The 27,747-nt window shown below is 44.9% G+C and overlaps 2 protein-coding genes and 1 non-coding gene across 6 annotated transcripts; all 3 read left to right on the top strand.

The window, feature by feature from the left end:
• The first annotated feature begins 908 nt into the window (after positions 1–908).
• KPNA4 (karyopherin subunit alpha 4) lies at positions 909–20,742 on the top strand. The gene is made up of 17 exons (XM_039556599.1): positions 909–1,055; positions 8,135–8,179; positions 8,846–8,935; positions 9,023–9,052; positions 9,132–9,184; positions 9,915–10,010; positions 10,112–10,197; positions 11,930–12,016; positions 12,225–12,394; positions 12,485–12,529; positions 13,378–13,509; positions 13,713–13,841; positions 15,249–15,353; positions 15,988–16,059; positions 16,688–16,850; positions 17,646–17,740; positions 18,761–20,742. Exons 1-17 carry the CDS (start codon positions 987–989, stop codon positions 18,857–18,859), a joined length of 1,566 nt encoding a protein of 521 aa, XP_039412533.1. The 5' UTR covers positions 909–986; the 3' UTR covers positions 18,860–20,742.
• On the top strand, positions 14,161–14,453 carry LOC120410512. The gene has a single exon (XR_005602714.1).
• Positions 20,743–24,146: 3,404 nt separating the features above from the next.
• TRIM59 (tripartite motif containing 59) lies at positions 24,147–27,418 on the top strand. 4 transcript variants are annotated; one of them, XM_039556604.1, is made up of 3 exons: positions 24,147–24,251; positions 24,411–24,543; positions 25,763–27,418. In XM_039556604.1, exon 3 carries the CDS (start codon positions 25,766–25,768, stop codon positions 27,017–27,019), a length of 1,254 nt encoding a protein of 417 aa, XP_039412538.1. In that variant the 5' UTR covers positions 24,147–24,251; positions 24,411–24,543; positions 25,763–25,765; the 3' UTR covers positions 27,020–27,418. The 4 variants fall into 4 exon arrangements, with proteins under 4 accessions (XP_039412538.1, XP_039412537.1, XP_039412536.1 ...); XM_039556603.1 differs by having other exon boundaries at positions 24,411–24,554; XM_039556602.1 differs by having other exon boundaries at positions 24,149–24,314; positions 24,411–24,554.
• The last annotated feature ends 329 nt before the right edge of the window (positions 27,419–27,747 follow it).

The following is a 27,747-nucleotide window of genomic DNA, read 5'->3' as shown; positions in this document are numbered from 1 at the left end:
GGAGGAGCAGGGATTATTCTGAGTAAATGCAAAGTGTAGTGAGGGGAAAGATTAAAGCGTTAATTTTCGGCTCCATGATGGGAATTAATGCGAAGTGTAGTGAGGGGAAGGATTAAACTTAATTTTTGACTCCATGATGGGGGTAAATGCAAACTTTAATGAGAGGAAAGATTAAAATGTTATTCAGCTCCATGAAGGGAGTGAATACAAAGTGCAACGAGGAGAAGCGTTAAACTGTTAACTTTGGGCGGTATGAAGGATCTGGATGGACAGTGTAGTGGGGAGAGTGATTGAAGTGTTAACTTTCGGCTCCATGACGGGAGTGAATGCCAAGTGTAGCAAGCGGAAGGATTATACTGTTAACTGTCGGCTCCATCGGGGAGCCAAGGGAAAGTGTAGTGGGGGGAGGGATTAAAATGGTAACTTTCGCCTCCAAAGCCGAGTACAGACGGGATTAAACCGTTCCCTCCCGGCCGGCACGGCGGCGGCGCAGGCGCGGGGAGCGCCCATCCCGCCGCCCCTCCCCTCAGCCCCCGCCACCCAAGATGGCGGCGGGGCTGAGGCGGCCCCTCCTTCCCTCCCCCTTCCCGCGCTGCGTCACCGCTCCCTCCCTCTCCTTCCCCGCTGCCATTGGCCGCCGGGCGCGCGCGGCGCAGCCAATAGGCGGCGGCGCCCAGAGCGAGGCTGCCCCTGTTTCCCCCTCCCTCTCTCGCTCGCCCCGTCCCTTCCCCCGCTCGGCGGCACCGGCGCGTTCGGGCCGCCGGCACCGGCCCCGGCCCGCTGCGAACCGCCCCGCTCCGGGCCCCGCTCCCGCCCGCGGCACCGCGCCCGGCCCGCTCCGGGCCCCGCCGCCCGGCCCCGCAGCGGCGCCCCCTCGCCCCGGCCCTCCCGGCTCGCCGAGGCCGAGAGCGGGCCCGGCGGGCCCCCGGCGCGCTCGGGCCCGGGCGGAGGCGGAGGGGCCGCGCTCCTCCCTCGCCGCCCCCGCCATGGCCGACAACGAGAAGCTGGACAACCAGCGCCTCAAGAACTTCAAGAACAAAGGCCGCGACCTGGAGGTGAGCGCGGCGGGGCCCGGCCGCGGCGCCCGCCCTGAGCCCGCGGGGAGGCGGGAGCGCCGCTCCCGGGAGGGGAGGGCAGGCCGGGCCGGGAGGGAGGAAGGAGCCGCCGAGGCCGCGCTGTGGGGCGGGCGCGGCCGGGCCTGTGGGCGCCTGGCGAGGGGCAGCGGCCGCGCCCGCCCGGCGCCGCTCCGGGGGCTCCGCGGCCCCTGGGGCCCGGCAGCGGCGGCCTCTCCCCCGGGCGGCTGCGCCCGCTGGAGCCCGGCCCGGCCCTGCCCCAGCGGCCCCGGTTCGGGGAGGGTTTTCCTGAATTCCTGCAGGAGCAATCTCTCCGAGCAGCCCCTAAAAGCCTGAGTCAGGATTAGGGCCCAGTTGGGTGTTCTGCTGCGTGTCTCCAGGATACCTAATTAAATAAATAATGCCCTAACCTTTATAGTAAAGATTATTTTTAAAAGGTCTCTTTTATTTTCGTTTTTTAATTTTTTTTTTTTTAATATTTCTGGTTTTTGCTCAGATAGTTGAGAAGTAGTTCTGGCTTGTAGCACGGAGCCCCTGAACTTTTTGGTGGCTCAATTATTTGAGCTGTGAAGGTGCTTCCTAAACACAGCAGGATACGTAATTAACTAGGAGTTTCCTTAGGAAATAGTTACATTTTAAAATTAGGTATCAATCCTCATCTTTAAACCCTCGTCCAAGAGTGCTGGTTGGAGCTTAAAATTGTCTGTATGGGGTTCTGGACAAGAATTTTGGCATTCTCATGGCTGTTGTTCACTAGCCTCAAACTGTTTCTTCTGTTTTCCATAATATTCCAGTCTTTCATATGAAGACAGTACGATGTTTCAAAAGAAAAAATTAATTTATGTCTCTGGCATTAATTAAAACGTCAACCAAGTTTCCCAGAAGTCTGTAACACCTCAATTTTTAACCTGTCCAATGAGATGGATAAAACAGTTTATTATTTAGAGATGTCCGAAGTTTTGGCAAAAATATTGGGAGTGGGGATAATTAATTGCTCTGTTTGCTAGCAGGGTAGTGAGGTTGGTTGGTAACCTCTTGCTTTAGCTGTTAATTTGTTCTTATATAAATTCTGTTACCACTAAATAGACGACTGTAGGGAGGCATGTTTAGGAATGCACACAGAATGTGCTGTTACAGTGAAAAATGGGATTAATGGGAAGATAGAGGTTGGAATTTGGCTGTTTTGGTGCAGAGTTTTAAGGGAAAAGGGCTGAAGCAGGGAGGGTTCAAGATGGACACATGCAGGTAACACCACGTGTGAGTGTGTCAGGAGGCAGGGAAGCTCTTCAATCATTTTTTTTTATTTGCTGCTGCGCTTAAACGCCTTTTTCCACAGTCAAAACCCACTGCTGGGCCGTGTTAAATTTTAGAGAGTGACATTTATCCAGCAAATCCTGGAGCACACGCCTGCTCCCTAAAATAACCACGGTGCAGGGCTATTTTTCATACAATAGCTCAGGCTTCTGGCTGTCCTTCCTGCTCATTAACTGCTTACACATCACATCGGTCATTAGCGTGAGGGAATTGGTGGTGCCCACTCACAGCCAAGGTCCTGGCGTAGGACAGCTCCTAAATCCAACTTCCAGGGCTGGTTGGGCAGAAAGTTGTGTATTTACTTCACAGAGGAAGCCAACATTTGATCTTTATCTCCTTCCCTCCTCCACTCCTCCCCCTTTTTATCTCTGCTGAAATTCTGTTTGGTCCTGGGTTGTTTTTACAAAACCATCATTTTTTTAAAATATTCCATGGCAATTCACTTCTAGAGAAATAAGAATAATTTTGGTGAATCCCAAATGAAGAGATTTCTCGAGGTTATGAAAGGTTGCCATGTTGTGAATTGCAAACTTCCTAAAAATGTTATCTGTTAATTCCATGTGCTCAGATCAGTCCATTGACAGTCACAGTGCCAGCAGTTCCTGTCACATTGTCCTTGCCTTCCAGGTTTTACATATTCACAGGAAGTCCTTGTATTTCTGACAAAAATCAGGGAATTTCCTGAATTTCCTACATTTTATCCCTTAAAGTATCAAGCATTTATTTACCTTTCTGGATAGTTAACAAGCTGAAGTTGGACTTTTTTTTTTTTTCTTCCCAAAGTGCTTCTGAAAATACAAATTCTGGCCTGGAAAAAAGAAAGCAAACCTTAACACAAGCACCTGTTTTACATAAGGTGTTTAGCAAAATTCCTTCATATGCTGAAGTCTTGGGTAAGCATTGCCTGCACTGGCACGTTGTAAATAATTGCTGCCATGTGTTTGGAGAGGACAGATTGGTGATGACACTGGGAATAGAGGGATTCACTGGGACCAGAAATCTCCAATACCTCCTTGTCCTTTCACTTATTTATGCTCCTGCTCAAAGGAATACACGGTGTAATAAAGTTTTTAATACTAGGAGAGTTGCTGCTGGGAGAGCAGTGATTTGGAGCTAATACTGAGGCAGCATCTCTGGGGGGTTTTAAGATTTCTGGTCAGTGCTTGCAACATTCTTTTAGGGTCTTCAAGATTTTAGAGCTGTGGGGGAAAAATAGAATTGGTTCAGCACAAAGAGGAGCCTTAAAAACTGCAGGAGTGGCCACAGTTTTTCTCTTTAACGTCCAGCCCCAGGATCTGACTTGAAGAAGGGCTTATCTGGACTCTAATATTAAATTATGCAAATACTTAGCCATTAGGGAGCTGGGTAAGGTGACTTTTCTCATCTTGTGCCTTCAGTGAGGAACAGGTTTTACTTGAGCTTTTTTTTTCCCCTTGGATAAGAAAGGATGAGCTGTTTTTTACTGTTTATTGTGGGTATGGCTGTGCTGACACCCAATTTTCTTTCCAACCTTTATTTTTAATGGTAATACCACAGAGCTTGGCATTAAATACCAGATCTTTACTATATAAAGACCAGATAAGTGCAGATTGTTCATTGTGTCTGTGATAGTTTTATGAACAATTTGAGTTTAAACAATGCCTTTTTAGCTCTGCATTTAGGGGTCTTGGTTTGGGAAGGGTTGCAGAGTTTTGGGGTGTTTTATTTGCTTCATTTTGTTTCACCTGGTGATTCAACATTTCGTTTTCTCTTGGTGATTGTTGCCTGCTGCAGCATTCCAATCTGACTGACATTTAGGTTTTTTTGGGGTTTTTTTTTTTTTTTTCGAAATGAAATGAAATAAAAACTGTTTCATACATTTTATTTCTCTGGAAATCCTGGAAGAATCTGCTGAGTTCCTGCTGGCCTTTTCTTCCCTGACTCACCTGTGTTGCTGGGCAGGAGATTAAGGATTGCTTTAACAGTGCCAGCACAGGAGAGGTGTTAAATAGAGATTTCTGCTCTGTAATTGAGAGATGCATGAAGGGAAATGATGATAATTCCGTGATGCAGAGCACTTCAAAACTAATTTTGGAGCAGCCATTGCATCAAGATGCTTTAAGATCAGCAGTGTCAGGATTTTAAGAGTTGCCAGTATCATTCACTGGACTTGAAAAATACCAATGTATTTGTGAACACCAAGGCAGCTCCAGGGGAGTGAAGGAAAGGTGGTGGTGTGAGATATATTGAATATTGCAGGTACTTTGAAGCTTTTCAACCTCTTCTGTATCCCACACAAAATAGTCTGCTTGGGATTAAATATGGAAGAAATGAAGGAGAGCAGGAATTTCACTCACTGAGATAAAAATAGGTTCCTTTAAGCTGACTTGGAGTTCTGTGGTGAAGCTCATCCATCTTGTCGCTTTCAAATGATCCTGAGATATTTGTATGAGGCATTTTCTTTGCCATGCACAGCTTCTCCTGGAAAAATGGGGCTGGTAGCACATGTAATGTCATATTGATTTTTATTTTTCTATCTGTAACTCACATTCCCATTTTCATGCTGAAGGGGGAAGAGTTGCTGAGATGTGATTTCAGGGGGTGTCTTGGGTTGGCTTTATGGTCGCAAAGCATTTTTATCAGTGATCTTGAGAGTAGACTTCATTGCTCCAGTTTGTAATTGTGGTAGGATTTGTATAGGAGGGGAATACTGGATGGAGGAGGGCCTGAATCACTGGATATAACTGGGGGAAAATAGTCTGGTTTCACGTGTCCATGCCTTGGGGAGTGTTTTTTGTTTTTATTTTGAGTCCCAGACCACACTGGTGCTGGTAGCAACTTCCTGGGAAGGAAGGATGTCACAACCAACTCTTAATTTACAGTAACTGTTGACTTTGCAGTTCCCCAACAGAAACAATGTGCCTTTGGAAACCATTCCTTGGGATGAGAGGAGTAGCCAAAGTTCTACAGTTACTTGTGTGCTGTCAGACCTTCCTGTTGTAGGTGTAGAAACAGAGTGGAATATTTTATAACAGCAAAAAAAAAAAACCACACCCTGCACAGGAGTGAGCACAGGCTGTGCGTGGTGGCAGCTGAGTTCCTGATGTGTTCAGGGAAGGAAGAAGGGTCAGGATCCCTTTCCAGGTGTATTTAGGAAGGACTGGTGGATCCCAGCTGCTCCTGCTGTGGCACTGGGAATGTTCCTCGTGTTGTTGTGAAAACCCCCAGAATGTCTCAGGATCCTGCAGGCATCACTAACACGAGATTTTAATGATAAGCTGAAGGGCTCAGTCATGACTAATGGTCAGAAATAGCCCTTATGATAAATCTGAAGCTAAATATAATTGAAAAAAGGAGGATGGAGGGGTGGCCATCACAGGCTGACAGAAATAGATCGGATCATTTGATTTTTGATGTAGCAAATGGCAAACAGGATCCAGTGACTGAAAGAGCCACATGAATTCCTGATGAAGTGGTGTGTGTTTTTCAATTGGAGCCCTTCCCAGGACCATTCTGAACTCTGCTTTAAAACCCTTTCTGGTGGGAGTGGTGTCCTGCTCACAGCTGCGTTGTTGCAAGCTGGGAGCTGATTCGGATAACTCAGATCTCCCCCAGAACAGAAGGAATAATCGCCCACGTGCTAAGACACCACCATCCCTCATTTCTGCCCTTTGAGCTGTTTTCCAAAAGGCAGCACAAGTTGATCTTGACTCTGCTTGGCATTTTAGTTTCTCCAAACTATTCCATCTCTAGCTGGGGTGGTGATGCTGGGAAACTCCGTGGCAGAGCTGACTTCAGTTCTCATTTGTTGTGCTTTTCCTCTTCCTCAGAGGATGAGCAGTGCCAGGTTGACCTGTAACTATTCTGTCAACAGACTCTGTTTACACAGAGAATGATTTGGAGCCCAGTTTTGGCAAATTGTGCTTAAGAGTGACTTCACTAGTGGCTTGTCTTTTCATGTGAAGGCTTTTGTGATTCCAAGGTGTGCAGGTAGGAATTACCTCTTCATGGCAGGCAGGAATTCAACCAAGGGCCTGTCAGCTTGTGGCAGGAGGGAGAACATTCTTTGTGTTCCAGCAGAGGCTCTTTTAAAGTCTCATCAACTGCAGATATGATTTTTCAAGTAAAGAATCTTCTAAATGACACATCTGAGGCTTTTTTTCTTGTAATATTTGTTTTGGTCCCATTCAGTTCTCCCTGTGTCAGCAGCAGCTTTGCTGTGACCAGCAGTGTCATCCTTGGGGGCTGCAAAGAGCCATCCCTTTCCCAGGGCAGCTTTTGGATAGGAATGCTGATTTTCTTGGGTTGTGGTTTGGGAAGGTGCTAAAAGTCCTGTGAGATCATCAGGGGTGTGGTACAGTTCTGCAATCCGATTATCAGAGGGATTCCTCACATTATTTTCATCTTGGATATGCCAGATTAGTGGAGCTTGGAGAAACTACACTGAGCATTTGAGAGCAGGAGCCTGTAGTAGGTAAGTCAGGTGTAAAGCTGCAGCATCTTTCCAAAGCCTGTAAGTGCTGGGTGGTATCCAGCAGTGGATCAGCTTCTCTTGGAGCTCAGAGAAATGTTCATGGAGTGTTTCCTGCCCTCAGCTCTGCTCTTCAGAGCTGCATCCATTGACCTGGGGGGTCTGGGCGTTCCTGGGGAATCCCAGGCTGTGCTTTGCTGGGGAATCCCAGGCTGATGCTGACCGGCACTTCAGTGTTGGGATGCTCTGAACTCCTCCCCTCTGGCTCTTCCCAGGTTGCTGCAGCTGCTCCTGGGCACTTTGCCTTTTCCAGAGCAGGAAGCTGTCACTGGGGGGAGGTTGGAATTTTTCCTCACCTGTTTGTTTTTCTGACCATGAAAAGTTCTGCCTTCAGAGCAGCAGGAAACCATCCCTTCTGTTCCACTTTTTCTTATCCTTACATTTTTCTCTTAGCTCCTTCCTTTGAGGAGCTAAAGTGTCGTGCTCGGCTGAAATTTGATCGGATGCACTGCACATTCTTTTTGATAGAAATAATTATGCTTTGAAAGTGAAGCTTTTAATGCTTATCTTCAGATCTCTTTGCTGTTCAGGAGGTCTGGCTGCTGTTCCTTTTCCTTCTGTCCTGTGCTCGGGAACTTGCAGCTTTCCCTGGGCTTGTGAAAGTTTAGTCACAATAAAAATGGAATTGTTTGGAACTTTGCTGTTCTCATCCACTGTGAAGTTGAAAGAATAAAATCACTCCAGACTGATTTATTTTTCTGTTTTCCCTGCAGTAGCACAAGCAGCAGTAAACCAATTTATGTATATTTACAATTGATTTTTTTTCCTGAATGCTGTCAATGGCAGCTGTAGAGAAAATGACCAAAAAAGCCCATTGCTCTTAGAACGTCAAAGGTTTTATGTGGGTTTCATTTATAAATAATAGTTCTGTAACTCAGCTTGGCTTACAGGGTCTCTTAATTTGAGTAAAGTTATTTCACTGTAGATTGCCATGGTCTTTATAATGCTTTTGGTGCTGCTTTATGCACAACTCCTTTCAATTTTGCCCTTTAAAGGACATGATTTTATTCCTGATTCCTTTTTTCCTCAACATGAAGGCTCAGGAGAGTGTTTTACTATGAAATAACAGAAATATTGTAGTTATTTCCATTCCTGTAGGACTTCTACTTTTATGATGACAATTAAACCCTGTGTGTAAAAGTTTGTTTAAAGTGCATGAACTGAAATAGTTGTACAAGAACTTTTTAAATTGGTTGAAATTCAGATTATGATGTATTTTGATCTTGATTCTTTCCAGACTATGAGAAGACAAAGAAATGAAGTTGTTGTGGAGTTGAGAAAGGTGAGATGAGCATTATTATTCTTTTATATTATTCTTCCTATGTTCTTACTTTTAGTAAAATGTAAGAGTTTTTGTTGAAGACTTGAAAGTTCAGAAGCTACCACACCTGCTACTGGGAGTCCCATAATTTTTGTCCTGAAAACCAGGGGTTTATTTGGAAGCTAATAAAGGGAATCATTCTTGCACTTCCAATTAGGTTTTTAAAGATTTATAAGAAGCTTGGTTTTGCCTTTGAAAAATCAGCTGTTTCTGCAGGCAGGAAGTTATTTCCTTACAAGTGAAAGTGGAAGAGTGTGAAGGTAACACTGGAATTGTTGGAAAAAAGGAGTCACAACTAGAATTAGTTTCCTTCTGGGCTGAAGAGAAAACCTCTGGGAATTGCTGCATCCTGTTAGAAATGATGACAAATAGGTTGGAATGTTGATGGATGTGTGCACATAAAACTTCCAGCACAAGTTGGATGCAGGATGTTTTAGGAAGAAGTAATTCCCAGAGTGTGCTTCTCTGTGCAGCCCTTTCCAACTTTCTTTTGTTGGAAATTTTAACAATATCAATGACAGCAACTTGATGATGCTTGTTTAAAACAGAAGCTTCTCTTCCCTACTTAACACCCCTACAACCCATAAATCCAAGTTTTAAAGGTGTTCTATCATTTTTCTCTTTAAGAACAAAAGAGATGAACATCTCCTAAAGAGAAGGAATGTTCCCCATGAAGATATCTGTGAAGATTCTGATATAGATGGGGACTTTAGAGTGGTAAGGATTAACTCTCAGTGATTTCTTCTTTTTGCATACTTGAAAGACATTCAGAATTTCTAACTGCTTTTTGCCTCTGTTTTCTAGCAAAACACTTCTTTGGAGGCAATAGTACAGGTAAAAACAATTAAATTGTTTGAATATTCTTCATGTCATGATATCAGATGTATGAAAAATCTAATTTTTCTTATTTTAGAATGCTTCAAGTGACAACCAGGGTATTCAGTTAAGTGCTGTGCAGGCAGCAAGGTAAGAACACATTTTTCTCAAATATCCTGATTTTATTCTTATTTTATCATGCTCTTAAGGTCAGAAGATGTGTTCCATCTTAACTGAAATTGTATGTAATGGTTTTTAAAAAGAAAATAGGACTTTAAAGAAATCAAAATACAGACCTTTTAAGTAGTGTGGATTTTCTTTACGTGTAAACACTGGGATTTATTTGGTGCAAACTTGATGCTCTTCACAGAGTAAAATACACATTTTAAAGGACTATAAAATCTTTGGCTTTAAGTGCAAAAAGATCTGAGTATCTCCTTTGCTGGGTAGAGGAGGAAGAAGCTGTAGGAGGGTGGAACTGGATAACTCTGATCTTTATTTTCCTGACTGGTGATAAACTTCCGAAGTAGAGAAAACATGGAATGAAATGGCCAGTGGATGTAATGGCTTTGCTTTTCCAGTAGCTCAGTAACTTCACTTTGGGGGATTATTTTCACTTAAAGAGGAGGGGAAAAAAATCCTGCTGGGTCTTTGGGAGGAGGAGAGAAGCACTTGGGAAGGGATTCCCAGGCCAGGAGGAGCAGTTTGGTTGTTGGGGCTCCACTGGTGATTCCCAAACTCAACCGCAGGAAGCATTTACTGACCTGCTCCAGTGCCAGGACCGATCCCTTTTTGAGTGGAAAGTTGGATTAAACAACTGCCTGCTCCTTTCCAGGCAGGATTTTTCCGTAATCTGCTTTTTTTCTCCTTTCCTGCACAGGAAGCTGCTGTCCAGTGACCGCAACCCACCCATTGATGACCTAATAAAATCAGGAATATTACCTATTTTAGTGCACTGCCTTGAAAGAGATGACAAGTGAGTTTTGCCAAAACTCAAAACCTTGCACCAATTCTTGCTGTTTAGCTGACGTGCCACTCACTTGAATAATAATTACTGTATTTTTTCTTTCTCTGCAGTCCTTCCTTACAGTTTGAAGCTGCGTGGGCTTTGACAAACATTGCCTCTGGAACCTCGGAACAAACCCAGGCTGTAGTTCAATCCAGTGAGTCCTGCAGGGTTTGAGTTGCTTCCATCCACATGTGGGATTTGGTTGGAATCAGGTTGTCAGTCAAGGCACTGAAGGAGCTGCTGCCAAGTGTTTACCTCTGGCCTCACACACCTGGTTCTGGCTTTATTTTCTCAGGGTTGAAACTCACTTGGGTTTCCTAATGGTGAGCAGCATCTTCTGGAAACTCAGAGTATCTTAGCAGAGTTGGTGTCTGCTGGTTTCCAGTTTTCAAACTTAAAACCCCCACCAAAACTCACCAAAAATTTGAAATAAAAGCAAACAACTCCTCTGAAAAGCTCCCTGTGGTGAAGAGGGAAGAAAAAGAAAATTCATGGACCCAGAGGGTGCCTGATGTTGAACCCTTCCAAAATCAAGTTGAATTAAAAAACCTGTCCTTCCTATTTTGAGGCATCTGAAACATGGGAAGGAATTGTTGTTGGACTTGGAATCTGAGTTGCCAGGCAAAGCAAACCTTGTTCTGTACTCCAAGCATGTCCTAAGTTGAAGCTAAGCTTCTGCTGCTAAATTAGAACTAAGTGGGCAGGATTTTTAATTGGGTGAACAAACCAGAGGTTCTTGAAGAATCACAGATATTTTGAAATGAGCTTTTCCTAAAATTTAGGGAGAAAAATACACAAAACCTAGGTTGGCTGCAAGATCAGTTGCTTCTACTTTTGCAAACTCAGTGTTAAGAGCCTGTGAACTTTGATAGAATTTTTTTCACCCTTATAGGATGTACCTTTGGTAATACTTTTAACTTTCCTTTTTCCCCATCCTCTTCCTTTCCCAGTTGCATTCTGAATTTTCTTTGGGAAATGTAATCAACAGATAATCTATCCCACCTCTGATCTAGAACACTTTATATTTACACCTGATTTATCAATGGTTTGAGCACTTCTTTGAGTGATTTCTGTAGGTCTGTATTGCACTCTTAGTCAGTTTAATAGCTGTGACATATGAAATAATGATTTATTTCAATTAAAAAGATGCTCTGTTGTAATTTTTCCGTAAGAATTTTTTAATCTGCTTGCTGGAGATGTTTTTTCTCCTGGCATATGGACATTGTAAATACCCTTATTTAGCAGGAAATAAGAATCCTGCTGATATGTTGTTTCTCTACTAAAACGGGTTTTACATCAAGAAATAATCTAACTAAAAATACCAGTTTCTCTTGAAATATGTGAAGTAAATGGGTTCTTTACAGACTAAGCTATTATGTAAGCAAGGACCTTAGTGCTGGGGGAGAATAAAACAGGATCAATTATCTAAATGTGGAGCCTGTGGAGCCCTTTCCTGCCCTCTTCCTACATTCCCACTCCTTAATGGAGCTCTGTTCCTGCCTATTCTCAAGTTGCTTCATTTGAATGGGTGAGTTTGGTCTTTGTTGCTACTTTGCACTTGGGTCTGGTGCATAACTTAGCAGAGAATTTCTGAATTCAATAAATGGAACTAAATTTGGATCCTGACAAGCTCCAGTAAACTTGAGACTTGCAAACAAATTGAATGTCAGGGGTTTAATATTCTCAAGTGCAGGTTCTGTAAGAACATGCAGCAAAGGAAGAATTACTGCAGTGTTTTATTTCAGTATCACCTGGGAAATTAGTGAAGCTTTGGCCAGTTCTTAACAGGACAAAAATGTCTCACGTGAGAGTTAATTTTGTGAATTATTTGCCCTTTTGAGATGCGTTTTTTAACCATTTCCCTGGGTTATTTTTGTACCTTTCAGATGCTGTGCCGCTTTTCCTGAGACTGCTGCATTCACCTCATCAAAATGTTTGTGAGCAAGCTGTGTGGGCTTTAGGAAATATCATAGGTGGGTGTTACTCCTGCCACCACAAACTTCCAGGAATGTTTCATTAGTGTTTGGAAACTTTGTCAAGGAATCTCCAGGAATATGTTGGGCTCTCCACTGTCCTTGGTGGTTTGGTGTTGTCTGCCACCCCTCTCCCTTACCCACCACCATAAATCCATAAATGATGGGATGTTTTCTGTTAAAATACCACTGATTGTGTCTCCTGCAGGTGATGGACCCCAGTGTAGAGATTATGTTATTAGTCTTGGAGTAGTGAAGCCACTGCTGTCCTTCATCAGCCCCTCCATCCCCATCACCTTCCTAAGGAATGTCACCTGGGTCATGGTCAACCTGTGCCGCCACAAAGACCCCCCTCCACCGATGGAAACCATCCAGGAGGTGATGGAATTGCTCTGGAGTGGGATTGAACTCCAGCTCAGTGTTTGTCTGCCTTGAAAGTAACCCTCAGGTGTTTCTTTCCCCCCTCAGATCCTGCCAGCGCTCTGTGTTTTAATTCACCACACGGATGTAAATGTGAGTGACCCCTCTTAAAGCCACTTCCAGCTTCTGCTGTAGTTTTTTAGCTGAAATATAAAATAAAAATCTGTGATGTTCCCTTTGATTAGGACAAACTTCTTTTGATATCAACTGCTTACTTTAAAATACTGATGTTATTTTTAAATAGTGATGTTTTTCCCTGATATTTCTGTCTTTGCAAGTGTTTATTTGCATGTACTTTCCCTGCATTTCTAACTGAAACTACATTTTATTTTTATTTCTGTGAGCATTCATTCACAAATAAAACCAGGATGTTTTTGCCTGGTGCTTAAATTTGTAATGAAAATCAGTGTCTGCTGGACATGTCACATGTCAGGGTTAGATGTCATTTCTGAGGTGTGTTAAATGTGAAATTGCTATTTAATAGTGAAGTAAAGGAGCAAAACTTGATTGAAATTATGAAATAAGTCAGATTTTTACCTAAACAAAAATCTCAACTTAATTTAATGATTTTTTGCTTGCTAAAGAAGTTGTAGCTGAGTTAAGTTAATGGCAGCAGCCAAAATACATCTACTTTAACTTTACTATTCGTATAGCAATTATGGGATTTAATTTCTTGTCTCTAAGTAGGTGAAATTTAGTTCATTTGAATTTTTGAAATGGCTGCACTGGTGAGCCAGTGAAGAGCTGTCAGCTGAAACAACACTCAATATTTTTACAAGCTGCCAGTTGAAATGCTCACATTTACTGCTGTTCAGACTGGCTTTTCTGTGTGTGAATGCACACACACGTTAATTTAAATTAATTTTAAATTGTTCTAGAAATGTACATTATTTTGGTGCTATTTCTGTGCAGTGGACAGAGCTGTTGTTTTTTCCTGTCAGATATTGGTAGATACAGTCTGGGCACTCTCCTATCTAACGGATGCTGGCAATGAGCAGATCCAGATGGTGATAGACTCTGGAATTGTCCCTCATTTGGTTCCTCTCCTCAGCCACCAGGAAGTTAAAGTCCAGGTAACTTTGGATCACATGGAGGAAGTGACCCCCAAAATGTGCTACTACGGAAAATGCTGCTTTCTTTTTATAGCTCATGTTGAAATGTAAAGAATATTTTTTTCCTGTGGGCTGCAGTATTTGCATAAAACCTTTTATGTGCTCAGCTAGGAAAATATTTGCTGAAAAAATGTTGGTTTTTAAAGGAAATGTTTTGTTTTCAGACGGCTGCACTGAGAGCTGTGGGGAACATCGTCACTGGCACCGATGAGCAGACACAGGTAGTTCTCAACTGTGAAGCTCTCTCACATTTCCCAGCACTTCTGACACATCCCAAAGAAAAAATTAATAAGGTGAGCAACACCAGGGATTTGACTTGATTGATGACTTTGAATCCAAGCTAAGCCAAATATAAATGTTGTGTAGTGTCATAAAGATGTGAATAATTGACTCCTTCCACCAGTTTGTGGCAAATTTCAGCAAATACTGATTTTTTTTTTTTTTTTCCTGGAAATTCATATCTGTAGGAAAGTCTCTTAGGAGCTGCAGACTTGTGCTTGACAAGAATGTCAATGTTTGTAGGAAATCAAAGCTTTCTCTTATAAATCTGGCTGACTTAAAAGTTGAGAGTTCTCTATTAGTGAAATGTCACCTTAATTAAACTGACTCTCTTGGAAGTGATGAAACAGAGATAATTGGGGGTGTGTGTGGATGGAGTGTGTGTGAGAAAGGGAATTATCCCAGAGTCAGGCTGGGGGTGGGGATTGAGTGTGGATGTGAGGAAAGGGCTCTCATGGGGGCACTGATGGCAGTGCTGAGGCCGGAGTGCATCTGAGGCGTGTTGGGCACCTCGGGGGCCCCTCTGCAACACTGCCAGTGATTAAAGCCCCAAGCAAGCCCACCAGGAGAGCCCAGGCAGCCCAAATCTCTACCAGGGTCAGCAGTGATCCTGTGATCTGATCTCAGAGAGTCAGTGAAGTACAAACATTGCTGAACCTCATGTTGAGAGAAATACTCGGCTAAAAAGTCATTCAGAGAGGTTGGGAAGGGAATTGAATGGTGGAAGGTTTCTAGGAAGGGAGAAATCTATCAGCTGTAAGATTTTGAGAAGTTGATACTCTGAATATATGTAAATTTTTATGTGAAACTGTTGCTTCTTGGTTAAAGTGTAGATTCCCACCGTAAAAGGGAGGTGAGGGCTCTGAATTTAATTCAGGGAGGGGCTGCTGGGGGAGAGATCTGGTTTTGCTTTCCCAGGCACCTGCTCTTGGGTATTGCTGGGAGGAGAGTCCTGGACTTGGACAGAATGAGCTTAAAGAGTATTGTTAAAAATCAAGTGTTTATTTAATAGTGCTGCATTTTCTTGAAGCTAAGAAGAGCCGTTAGGAAGGAGGTAAAGAACTGTCTCCTACACTGCCGTGTCTGGAACACACAGTGCTGTCAGGCATCTTGGCCATCAGCTGAAACCTGCCTATTGGCAGGGCTGGAAGCAATTACAAGTGCTCATTTGGGATTGTCTCTCTCCAAATAATTTTTTCTTTAAATTTGAAGCATTTGGTTGAAGCTGGTAACAGTGAAAGACTGAGAAGCCTTGTGGAGTCTAAGGTGAGATTGTCCCTTTGGTTTGTCTCAGCAAGAACTCAGCTCTGCACAGTGAGGCTGATTGAATACTTGGTTGTATTTAAGCTTGGCCAGTTGCAGTGGACATAAGTTACATGGAGTCCTGCTCTCAACTAATTCCTGATCCTTTCCTTTTGCAGGAAGCAGTGTGGTTCCTATCCAACATCACTGCAGGAAACCAGCAGCAAGTTCAGGCAGTAATAGATGCAAACCTTGTTCCAATGATAATACATCTTCTAGATAAGGTCAGATCCCAAGCATTGGTGTTGGGCCTTCAAATCCTGTGTTCCTTTCCAGCTGTTGGGCCTTGGTGTGTTTTAAAACACGACTTCCCAAACCATATTGGATCCTCAAGGATCTCCGTGTCAGAAAGAAGGAACAGCTAAAAGCACGTGGGAAGTATTTAGGGGAGACAACAAATAACACAGAGCTGCTCACAAATAGCTCTGTTCAGTGCCAATTTATTGATCTGTGAGGAAAGGGTGGAGACTTTTCCATTTGACAGCCCGAGCTGAGGAACTGGAGCAGCCCCAGCAGCAGCGTGTGCAGTGCCTTATCACAGCTCAGCCCGAGTGCTGAGCTCTCCCTGCAGGATGTGACAGCTGCTGATAAGGACTGGGAGAGTGCAGTGCTGCAGTTCTTGCTTGCTTTGATGTAAACAAAGTTCCCCTCCCCTGGAAGATCAGTTGCAAGATGTGGTTGTAGGGGAGGGATGAACACAGAGAGACTCAAACAGCCACAGGATTTATTTGTTACTTTCCCAGAAACTGATACAGTGACACCATGCAGAGGGGACTGTAACAAATACAGCTCTTGTGGGAATATACTGCCTGACATAAACCCTGGGATGACTGTTCCTGTCTCTGGTTGTGCTTTCAGGGTGACTTTGGTACCCAGAAAGAAGCTGCTTGGGCAATAAGCAACTTAACAATCAGTGGGAGAAAAGACCAGGTGAGTCCAGCTTTAGGAAAACTTCCATTCCTGTCTTGGCAAGTGCCAGGGTTATGGATGTCTCTGTTCCTCCACTGTTCAGTAGCTCTTCCTTTCTGCACATGGGATTTAAGAGTGGCCTTCAGTTGTTTCTGGGGTGACCTGAGATCAGGAGCATCAGTGGGGGGGTTTGGTTGGAAGCTCTTCTGTTGGGATGAGTGACTCCAGTCAGGCTCTGATGGGATTCTTGAACATTCCACATTTCTTTTTACCTTTTTTCCCCAACCATAAGGATGTGATAATTCAAAGGACAGTAACCAATCAGTAGAAATACACAAGTCTCCTATAATCCCAGAGTATGAGATTAGTGGCAGGGTTGGGGTGGTGCTGTCACTCTTCAGAGAAGAGGTTGAAACTCCTTATCTAACACTGAAGAATTCACAGTATCTGCTGGGTTTGTGTTGTAGATCCTAAATCTAATACCCAAATGTTACCTTTGAATGCTCTAAGAAGGGATTCCTGAAGTGGCCACTGCAGAATGCTCTGGCTGGGTGGCTGACTGAGTACTTGGACTTGCTGGAATATGTTTGCCTCTGTGCTTGTGCTGCTGCCACGTTCCTGCTGTAACTCTTGGCTTTTTCCCCCTCAGGTGGCTTACTTAATTCAACAAAATGTAATTCCTCCCTTTTGCAATTTGCTGACAGTAAAAGATGCACAAGTTGTGCAAGTGGTTCTGGATGGACTAAGTAATATATTAAAAATGGCTGAAGAGGAAGCAGAAACCATAGCCAATCTTATAGAAGAGTGTGGAGGTAGGAGGAGCAATATTTTAATCACTTCTTCAGGGATCACTGCTTTGGCCTCCTGCTTGTGTTGGGTTTATTGTTGGCACAGATGTTTTAAGCAAACTTTTCTAAAGTGCCCTTTTCATGCCTATCAAGTGAATATCCACAGCTCTTCCTAAGTTCATAATCAAAATGCAGAGGAGCAGGATAATGGCAGTAAAATTTATTAGGTGCTGATTTTGTAACAGTCTGGCATATTAGACAAATTAGTGTAATTAACAGACACTAAATTAGTCAGTGTGGGGATGGTGTGCTTACCTTAATTATGCACAAGTCATGGCCAGGTGAACTTGAAAAAAAATAATTCTACAAACAATGGTTGTAAAAATGCAATAACTTTCATTTCCTCATGGCTTTGAGACTTTCTCCATGTTGGTTGTGGTTTAAGTTGACTGAAACTTTTCTGGGATGAAAGAAAAACTTGGGCATAGGTAAGAAACTCTGTGGGATTTGTTAACATGGAGTAGAATAATCTTTAAAATGCCAGATCTTGAGGGAGGGCAGAAAGTGATTGGTGGTGGCTGGGAGGAGAAAAAAGGTGTTTGTGCCAAAACTCAGCTTGTCAGAGCTTCAAGATTTCTGTGTGCTGTACATCTGTGTTTATATGTATAAAACACATATAAATGTGCCAGGTGGGTTTAACAGCATCCTATTCATAACCAGATTATTCCTAACTCTATTCCCAGCTGTGTTTTAATTGCTTTGTTGGAAGCTGTTCGGCCTGAATTTGGTGTTCTCATTTCTCTGGTGTGTTTGTTGCAGGCCTGGAGAAAATTGAACAGCTACAAAACCATGAAAATGAAGACATCTACAAACTGGCTTATGAGATCATTGATCAGTTCTTCTCTTCAGATGATGTGAGTGTGGCATTCCCTGCAGTGTGCTCATTGTTTTCATTTATAAATCTGGCTCAGGAGAAAGGCAGCAGCCCCAGAGCTGCTCTGTGACGCTGGTTGGGCTCAGGGAAGAATGAGCCCTTGTTTGAACCTATTGCATCTCCTACCATTGCTCATGATGAAGCATCTAAAGAAGATCTGATGCCTAATTTAAGCCTCATCTCTAGGGATTAAAATCCCAGGCTGTGAATAGTTCCTTCAACTCCCAGCCCCTGCCTGAGTGTGACATTTCACATTTGATAAGCTCCCTGCTGACTCCAGGGCTGAGGCTGCTGCTTAAGAAACAAAGTAGTTGGAATAGTTGAAGAATTTCAGGGGTGGAGTGTGCTGATCAGGACCGTTGTTTCCATGTCAAACATGTAACATAAACCAAAGGAGGGGTTGGTTTGTGTGCACTTCCAGTCACAGGAGTTAATTGCAGAGGCAGGGAATGCAGCCCTGGCAGTCTGTGCCGTGCAGGGAGGGGTTTCTGCTTGGTTGAAGAACTGCAGAAATGGTCAAGCTCAGCTGCACTCATGGCCTATTTTCACTTGGAAGATTATTTTGAGCTGGAGTTTCACTTTTATGTGAACAACAAAAGATCCAAGCCTTGTTTAGGAGCTCAGCTTTTGCATATACAGGCAGACTTTGAGTTAATGCAGTGTCAGTTTGGTAGCCACAGTTTGGGCTTAATCCTTCCTTGGCTCAATGGTGCTGGTCTTCTCCTAAGAACTGAGACAGTTTCTAAGACTGCCTGAAGGCTTTCCAGGAGGGAAAAGTGTGTAAACAAGAGGGTTTTAGGTGCCACGTAGCCTTTCCTGCTAAGTACAAACTAAAACATTTGGGCTTAAATTACTTCATTTTAGTGCTCTGACAAAATGAGGGGAAGGAATGGCAGGACTGGATGCAAGGAGGTGGAGAGAGCTGCTTTTGGGATTGTCCAGCTCCTGTGTGGTGAGGTCTGGTTGTGTCCCTGCTCATGATGTTGCCATTCCATTGCAGATTGATGAAGATCCAAGCCTTGTTCCAGAAGCAATACAAGGCGGAACATTTGGTTTCAATTCATCTGCCAATGTACCAGCAGAAGGGTTCCAGTTTTAGAGTGGTATTTTGGAAGTTTAGGTACAATGCAGCACTGAATAAAAAAAAAAAAGGTTTGATCCATCAATCTTGGCTCATGGGATCCGCTGCTGCATTAAATCGGGAAAGAAAATGTGAAGATTTCATTTGGAATCACAGAAAAGCCCAAATGAAGTCAAGATGGCGAGTGGGTGCGAGTGAGAATGAGTGGCAAAATGTAATGACAAACTTCACACTGAATGCTTCTTTAGATTGTTCAAAGAAAAAGGGCTACAGGTCACAGATCTTCAGTGCCTGAGAAGGAACACCGACTTCCTAGAGCACTTGGGGGAACGCAGTACTCTCATCATCAGCCTCGTAAGCATAAGAGAATAGGATGCCCACACAATGCAAGGAGAACGAGCCCAGGCCTTGCTCTGAAGCCCCGTGTGAATGGCCAGCGTGGAGTGAGTGTCTGCACCCGCTGCCCTGGAGCCAGGCTGTGGCCGGGGCTGCCCTGGGGCCAGGCTGTGGCCCCTGGGGCCGGGCTGTGGCCAGCCTGGGGCTGTGGCCAGCCCGGGGCCGGGCGTGTGCGCGAGAGAGTGGTTGTGATGTGTCTGTGAACGCATGCGAGCTTGAGTCGCCTCCAGGGGCTGAGAACCTAAAATCATCCAATGAGTTCATAAGTGTTGACTTACACTGGACACACAAAGACCGGTTTAGCAGCAGACTCTGGTTTACTCCTGCAGCCTGTGTTTTTTCTCTTTTTTTTGTTTTGGTTTATTTTTTTTTTTCCCCCCCTCTTATTTTTTCTTTCAGTTCTTTTTCATTTCTTTTCCTGTTACGGCTTCTTAGTTGTTTGTAAAGTCAGAATTTCAGGAAGGCTTCCCTGTGCATTTGCACCAGATGAATGTTTGATGTTATGAAAAGCTTTTCCATATCATCAAAACTAATTTGTAGATTTTTGCATGGAAAAAACAAACAAACAAAAAAAATCATACATTTCCCTTCAAACTAGACTGTGTTGCAGTACACAAGTTTCCATAATAGTAGAAAGCAGTAAAATGTGGTAAAACCTCATCCTTTTCATTTTCAAAGATAACATGAAGACCTTTGCATGTGGTATTCTCCAGCATAGTTCATTTTTAGATTTTGTTGAGTCCTGTAACCAAAATGTTTCTGTTGTGGTAGGATACCGTGCTGTGTTTCAATGTTACTTGTTTTCAAACTTTGTTTTCTATGAAAATGATATGGAAATGTCTAAAAATGAAATTTGGTGCATATGTACTGCCGAATAAAGACCGAAAAAAAGAGGTGTGAATAGATGTACAAATCAAGTCATGGTTTGAACACCTTTAATATGCCTAATCCAATTGTTTTAGACTCTTTTTATCTTAGATGTAGGCAGCCATGAACAATCTATTTTGAGCCACTTTAGAGAGAAAAAAAAACTTTGTATTTTTAAAACTTGCACAAAAAGGATGCAAGTGTTTTTATAATTGGAGGAATGCCTCAGTTTTGAGGTCCTGCACACTAAATTCAAGGTGATGTTACAAATTTGTACAAACTGAACTCTTGATAAGGTGGCTCATTGTAGGAAATGCTGTGCCTTCCCCTTTGAGCACAAGTGTTGCATGAACAACAGTTTGCTATAATAAAACATCCCAGATTAGCCACCATTAGCATCTATATCTACCTTGTGTTTTAAAATCAGCTGGTAATTCTGAAACACTGTAGAATGGATAAAGATTATTTTGTGATCATAACTCTTTGTTGGACTAGAGTATTTTTGCAGCATTCCTTGTCATCAGAAACATGGTTAAAAGTTTAAAACTAGAAGCAGCGGAAAACTAGCTTGTGAATTTATCCAAGTAGAGTGCAGGCTAGGCTGTCTTGGGGAAATAAACATTAAAACTTGCAACTCTGCTGCTGTGGCTGGTTCTTTATAGAATACTCACATTTTCCATCATCAAGCACAGGGATTATTTGAAGAAAGTGACTTTTAAAGGCTCTGGGATGAGGTTTTTACCTCAATGTTTGTGTGTTGTAGTGAAAGCACGGAATAATTTTGGTAGTTTTTAACATTTATACCAAATTTATCTAATTGCCTCTGTGTGTTCACTAAATAAATCAGGGCTGTTTTCTTGGAAAATGCAGGGAATCCATGGAGGAGGGAAATGAAATCGTTTTTATGGAAGTTCCAATGCTCTAAGGAAAATTCTACCCAGTAAATAACAATTTTCACCCTCAAACACCTTTGTGAGGGATGTTGTGTAGAAAAGTGCTGTTTTATAAAACTAACTTGTTGGGGTAAGAGGAGAACAGGTATTTGTGGCAACTTCTCAATTTCTAAAAACAAAATTCCACCAAAACTCTCTTAATTACTGCCAAAAAATGCCTTTTTGGGCAGTTCCTTGGTTCAATATACCTACAGAAAATTCCCTTGAGTTGGTGCTGCTCCAGCTTTTTCCCTCTTTGGTGGGCTTGGGTTTTGGGTGGGTTCTTTAACTGTGACATTCTCTTCCCCTGCTTCACAGCAGCTCCTGTCACTGTTGTTAACTCACCAAAATAAGGAAAAGTGAAATGTTCCGGCCTCCACAGGGTGGCACCACTGGAGCTTTCCAGCAGCGAACCTGCAGCCGCTTTGAGCAACGCCTTTTCCCCCAAAATCTGCATTTTGAGGTGATGGAGTTGATTACATTGTTGGGGAAAAGGGGATTTGTTTGGGAATCTTGGGATACCAACAAGAAATAACTTGGGCATTGCCTCAGGGAATACTCATCACTGAGGCTGGATGTTGTGTCCATGTAGATGTTATATTTATTAAAATATCCTGTAGTTCAGAGTAAAAAATTACCTTTTCAGCTGAGTTTAGGATAGAAAATGGAAAAAGATTTAAAACATTAAAAGGACAAAAATGAATCCACAAATCAGCTGTGCCAGGTGGAAATTTTTATTTCAAGGGGAAAAAAAAAAAACCAGCTGCCCTGGAATTTTAGGATCTGGGAAGAAGAATAAGCTGGGTGGAAAGGGATTTCTTGAGAGAAGTTGATCCTTTTTCTGCTGAAGTGGGCTTGCCCCTGGTTGTGTGAAGCTTTTCAGCATTCCCTGGATCGTGGAGCCCTGGACAGATCTCATCCCATCTTCCTTCCCAGCTATTCCCAGTAAGTTGTTAATTTCTGGTTTGGGAGTGGGACAGGCTGTTAAAAATCCTGATTTCTGCATAGAATGTTGAGATAATGAACAAATTAAAAGGATTTCAAGGAAAATGAAACGCTGGCAGAGGCAGCTTAATAACTCCAGAATGTGTTCATATTGAACCTCGTAGACTTTTTGCCACTTTTAACTATAAATGTTTCCTCAGCTCTGCGTGTCACCAAATTCCTGGCAGGAAAGCTGGTCCTGAGGCTGGAAGCAATTAGAGGAGTCTTGCATCTGGATCAAATAGACGTGGGGAGAGGAAACTTAGTAGCTGCAAATGTGTCAAGTTTACAAACTCTCTCAGACTAAGTTTTAGCTACTGGTCCAGTGAAACTCGGGAGGCACACGAAAGTCACTGGAAAAGTTAATATTGCTGCAGTATCCACAGGAAAGTGGCTGGAAACTTAATTTCCATAAAACCATTCCCATTTTTGCTTGCCAATGCATGATAAATCCTGTATTTATCCTGCTGGTTTGGTGTGCCCCAAAGCTGAGGAAGAATTTTCCTTAAGTTGTCATTAAAATGGTCACATGTCAATACTTTTTATTTTAAATTTCTGTAGAGCAGCACTGAAAGCTGCTCTTAGTAGAAAAGGACCAATTTTGGGGAACTTTCAATGGCAGCTATTGGTAACTGTGTTCCAGAAGTTTTATAATTTGAGGAAAGGCAGATGATGGTCAGACTTCCTCTCAGCAGTACAGATCATGGGTTTAATCACGGATTTAATTCCTGGAATGGCAGTTTGCACTTTAAGTGCTGCTTCATCTTGAATTGTTAATTTAAGTAGATAAAATAGGTGAAAACCAGTGTATGTTCTTAACATCACTTGGTTGTATTGTAAATTATTGTCAAAAGCTCCCTTATTTTCCGCTCCACTAGTTTTCCCCTTAAGATTTTCCTGCTGTGTTGAAGGGGAGTAATAGAGGGAAAGCATTACAATAATTTTTAATTCTGGATTATGTAGGCTGAGTACTCCTGGAGTTAAGGATCAGCATGTTCCCATCCACCACCACAAAAATCAGAGTGTGGAGCAGCACCTTTGGAGAAACAGTCAATAGATTTAGACTTTGCTGAGCCTGGTATTATCAGCACAGCTTCACACAGAAAAGAGCAATTACAGCTCATAGTGCTGTAAACTTCGTGCCTCTCACCTAAACTGTGGTGGGTAATTTGTAATTAGAGCATAAGGGGTTTTATTGTTTGAAACATAATTCCAGCCGTTTCCCAGATATGTGTAATGCTTTCTACACAGTGGTTTTAAGACATGTTTAGGGAAGTTTTGAAGGATGGTGCATTATGATTTACATCACAGCATTAAATGAGTTTCGTTTCTCTTTCAAATTCACTTTGTAATAGCTGAGAATAACTTCGGTGAACTGCAAATTACTAGAGAACAATCTGGAATATGAGAAAAGCCTTCATTGGGTGAATCTCTGCCCCTCCCCACCCTCCCGGGGAGGAATTCCTTCCCAGTATCCCACCTAACCCTGCCCTCTGGCAGTGGAAGCCGTTTCCTGTGTCCTGCACGATGTAAAAATTCTCTCGGCTGTCTTCGGCAGCCAGGGCAGATAAATGAGCCTCAAAGAATAGATGAAATAATTCTAATTTCCGTGGTTAGCGGCTGGCACAAGGTGCGCTCGTGTAGCTCCGCAGCAGACGCAGAAGGTTCCGTGTCTCCCGTTTTCCACCTTCGGGGTGAATTTTTCCGCGGCTTGTGGAGAGCAGCGAGGTTGTTGGTTCGCTGGATGCAGAGCCGGGATGAACGCGGCTCCCCTTCCGTGTCACCGCTGCCTCGGAGGCCTTCCTGCCCATGGAGCGAGACCGTCTCTGATGCTCCATCCCGCCTGAGCCCTGCAGTGATTCCCGGCTGCTGGCACCGAGGGACCGTTCCCGGTGAGCTCCTCCCGCGGCTCTGCCATCGCAGCGCCACAAAACCCCGCTCCTGCCGCCCGGGGGAGGCACTGCGGGGACCCTCGGCTCCGTCCCGGCCCTCCCTCGGCTCCGTCCCGTCCCCGCCCTCGGCTCCGTCCCCGCCCTCCCTCGGCTCCGTCCCCGCCCTCCCTCGGCTCCGTCCCGGCCCTCCCTCGGCTCGGCCCCGTCCCCTCCCTCGGTCCCGCCCGTTCCCGCCCGTTCCCGCCCGTTCCCGCCATTGGCACCCGCGGCCGTTGCCGGGCGGGGCCCTGAGGGCGCGGGAGCGGCTCCATCGCCGAGCGGAGCCCCGGGACAGCCCCGGTGGGTGCCCGGGCGGGCGCTGAGGGTCCCCGCAGCCTGAGGAGTCCGGGAGGGCCCGGCCCGGTGAGCGCTGCTCTCCCGGGGCACCGCGGGGCTCGGGGCCGCGTGATCGCCGCTTTTATCGTATTCCTGTTTGTTCCTATCGCTGTGACTCGGCAGGTTCCAGGCGTGGATCCCTTTTCCCAGCTGCTCGTTCAGGGACGGCGCCCATCGATCCCCGCTGTCTGTGGGAGCTGCAGGGGACAGGTCAAGGTGTGTTCCTCCCTCTGGCTCCGCTGCCCGGGACTGTGCGGTGAGTAACAGGTAAATGCTCAAGACCAGAAGCTTTGAGAGAGTTATAAGGGATGGAGAGTCAGTCTTGGCAAGGGAATCGAAAGATGGAGGGGAATATGGTTCATTTGGAGGGGACCCACAAGCATCATCAGAGACTAAGTCCTGGCCCTGCTTTCTACTGCTTTCTTGAAGTTTGGTTTTAAAATTACCAGCACAGTGCTTGGACACACAGGGGCTTGTTTCCTCACGTAAATGTATCAGGAGCACTAGGTTTATTTCTGCACTTGGGCCTTCATCAGCAGGAGCGTGGGGGAGTCAAACTGAGCATGGGGATTAAGCAAATCTGGTGCAATAACAGCTTGTACAAAGTTCAGCGTGGCCGATGTGGTGCTTTTCATGAGCGTCTGAGTCCCTGAACAGTGTTTCTGCTGTAGCAAAGACCACAGAGCTGACTGGAGCTGATGAAGGGGGCAGGAAAGCGTGGCACGAAGAGAAGGAAATTTGGTACCAATCTCCCCATTTCTTAGCAAAAGGAAGACCAGGATTATGATTTATTATGAAAATAGGCTTTAGTGTTACTGCTGCTTGGGACTGCAGTGTGATTTCACTCAGCTGGGGAATAGAACAAAGCAACACTGCAGAGAATGGAAAGTGAAACTTAATTTTTAGGTTTTGTGCTTAATAGTAACCCAGGAGTATTTCCTGGCGTGGTGTTGTCTGTGAGGGCTGCTGAGTTGGACTTTTTGTGCCAGAGCCTTGGGAGAGCTTTTAAATATGAGTGTTTAATGCACTTATAACTATTTTATGTTACAAAAAGTAACACTTGAAACAAGTAGGGGAAAAAATTCTGTACCTCTGTTCACATTGAAAATGTTACTCCTGGTGGGAGAAAATTTCCACAGCTCTGAGGTTATTTAGAAATTCTAGTTCTGGCTTTTAGCACTCTGCTACTGTTTCCTGCTGTAACCGATAGCTAGTGGCAGAGGGCTGCTTTTCCGGGCTTTTTAAGGCAGAGGTTGGACATGGATGATCTGGCTGCAGTGGGATGAATGCTCTCTGAGTGCAGCTTGGAATTTGCTGAGCTCCTTGAACCATTGCTCACATCCATTCTTTTTTCTTCCCCCCTTAGCAGTGAAGTGCCCAGGCAGGGAATTCCCGCTCAGGAAATGTGCTGTTGAGGCAATGGTTGTGAGCAGAGATGAACCCCTGTTGTTCGTGTGTGTGTGTGTCCCTGGCAGGCCATGGAGCGGCTGGCGGAGGAGCTGACCTGTGCCATTTGCTACGACATCTTCCAGGAGCCGCGGGTGCTGCCGTGCTCGCACACGTTCTGCCAGGGGTGCCTGCAGGACCTGCTGCAGCCCTCGTACGAGTTTCCCAGCGGGAGACGCCTGCGCTGTCCCACCTGCAGGGCCGTGGTGTCCGTTCCCGCTGCCAGGCTCGAAGCGCTGCCCCTCAACTTCGCCCTGAAGGCCGTGATCGAGAAGTGGCAGCAGGAGGAACGGGCCGGGGCCGGGGCCGGGGCCGGGGCCGGGGCCGGGGCCGGGGCCGGGGCCGGGGCCGAGGCGGGGACGTGCAGGGCACACCCCCAGCAGCCGCTGAACATTTACTGCCTGCAGGACCGGCAGCTGGTGTGCGGCCAGTGCCTCACCATCGGCAAGCACCACGGGCACCCCATCGATGACCTTCAGAGCGCCTACAGGAAAGCCAAGGAGGCTTCGGGAAAGCTCCTGGCGGAGCTGACGGATAAATCCCACTCCAAGGCGTTCTCGTGCTCCGAGAGGCTGCAGCAGCAGAAGGCCCAGTGCCAGAGCGCCCTGCAGAGTGACAGGGAAGCTGTGCTGCAGTATTTTAATGAACTTGGTGATGCTTTGGAGATCAAAAAAGCAGCTCTGCTGAGTGCGCTGGATGAACTCGACAGCTGCATTTCACTGACATACGATCCCCTCATCCAGGATGTGGAAAAGCTGAAGTTAGAAGAGACTGAGTTAAAGGAGCTGCTTTCAGCTCTTGAGAAGGAGGAGTCCCCACTGCTTTTCCTGAGGAAGCTGGATGGGCTGCAGCAGCGGTTCCATGCTCTCATACAGCAGCAACTCCCGAACCCTGAACCTCTGGAGTTTCATCCGAGGATGAAGACACTGCTGCAGGACACGTGGTCTAAAACTGAAATCGGCCAGGTCAACAACATCCACATTCCAGAACTCTACCTGACTGGCAAAAGCCACTGCTCTGGTAAGCAAACAGGAGCATCTGCAATGTGGGCTGCTCTTACAGAACCACGCTTTATTTTGCTGTTCGTGTCTCTAGTTGTGTCACTATGGCACAAGGAAATCTCATCTGGCACCATCCCAGCTCCTCTCAAAGCCCTCTCGGAATTCCTGCTGCGGATTTATCAGGATTCCTGCATCTACCTGCGGGACAGAATGCGAGAGCTGTGCTACACTTCTGCCCTACCGAGGGAGTTGTGCAGGAGAATTCTTCCCGACTACTTCTATTAGATGAAAATCTAGTGCAGCAACCCAGCATTAGTCTTAATTTCTACTTAAAAGCTGGATTGTTAAAGCTCTACACTTGTTCTATTTCTGTATCCTTCCTTTTCTGCATTACATGGATTTCCTCTGAGCTGAAGTTCTGATTCACTTAAGGTGAGGAGAGTTTTGTCTTGATCCACAACTGCGGAATTTGGTCCTTAACATCCTCCTGGAATTCCTTGCCAATGCTCAAGTGCATTGCTGAGCTTCTCCTGTAACTCTTGGCAGTTTTGCATTGTAGTAAATTTCACTGTTTCCTTAAGTTGGTGTCTGTGACTTCGGTGCTGCCCCTGCCCCCTGGAAAAACCAATGCACTCTGTGTTTTCATCAATTTACATACAAATAAAGCATTTTCTTAAAGCAGGACTGGCCAGCACCGTGATTCCCTCACTGCAGCCCCCCATCCACCCACCACTCCAGAGAGGAATGTTTGGGATCGTGTCAAAGGCCGTGCAGAATCCAGAGATGACATCAGCAGCCCTTCCTGTGTCCTCTGATGTGGCCAGTCTTGTGCTGGCTGTCCTCAGCCCCTCCCTGCCCTCCACATGCCCTGGCACAGCTTCCAGCAGGATACTCCATGCTCTTCCCAGGCACAGGGAGAGGCTGACAGGGTGGTAGTTCCAGGCTCCTCCTGTTTCCCAGCATGGACTGAACTTCTTCCTTTGCTCCCTCTTGAAGAGGTGTCCCCCTTCCTC

Source organism: Corvus cornix, chromosome 9 (assembly GCF_000738735.6).
Source record: "Corvus cornix cornix isolate S_Up_H32 chromosome 9, ASM73873v5, whole genome shotgun sequence".
In the NCBI taxonomy this organism is placed as follows: domain Eukaryota; kingdom Metazoa; phylum Chordata; class Aves; order Passeriformes; family Corvidae; genus Corvus; species Corvus cornix.
The sequence above is the reverse complement of the archived record's forward strand: the minus strand, read 5'-3'. Positions and strand labels throughout refer to the sequence as shown.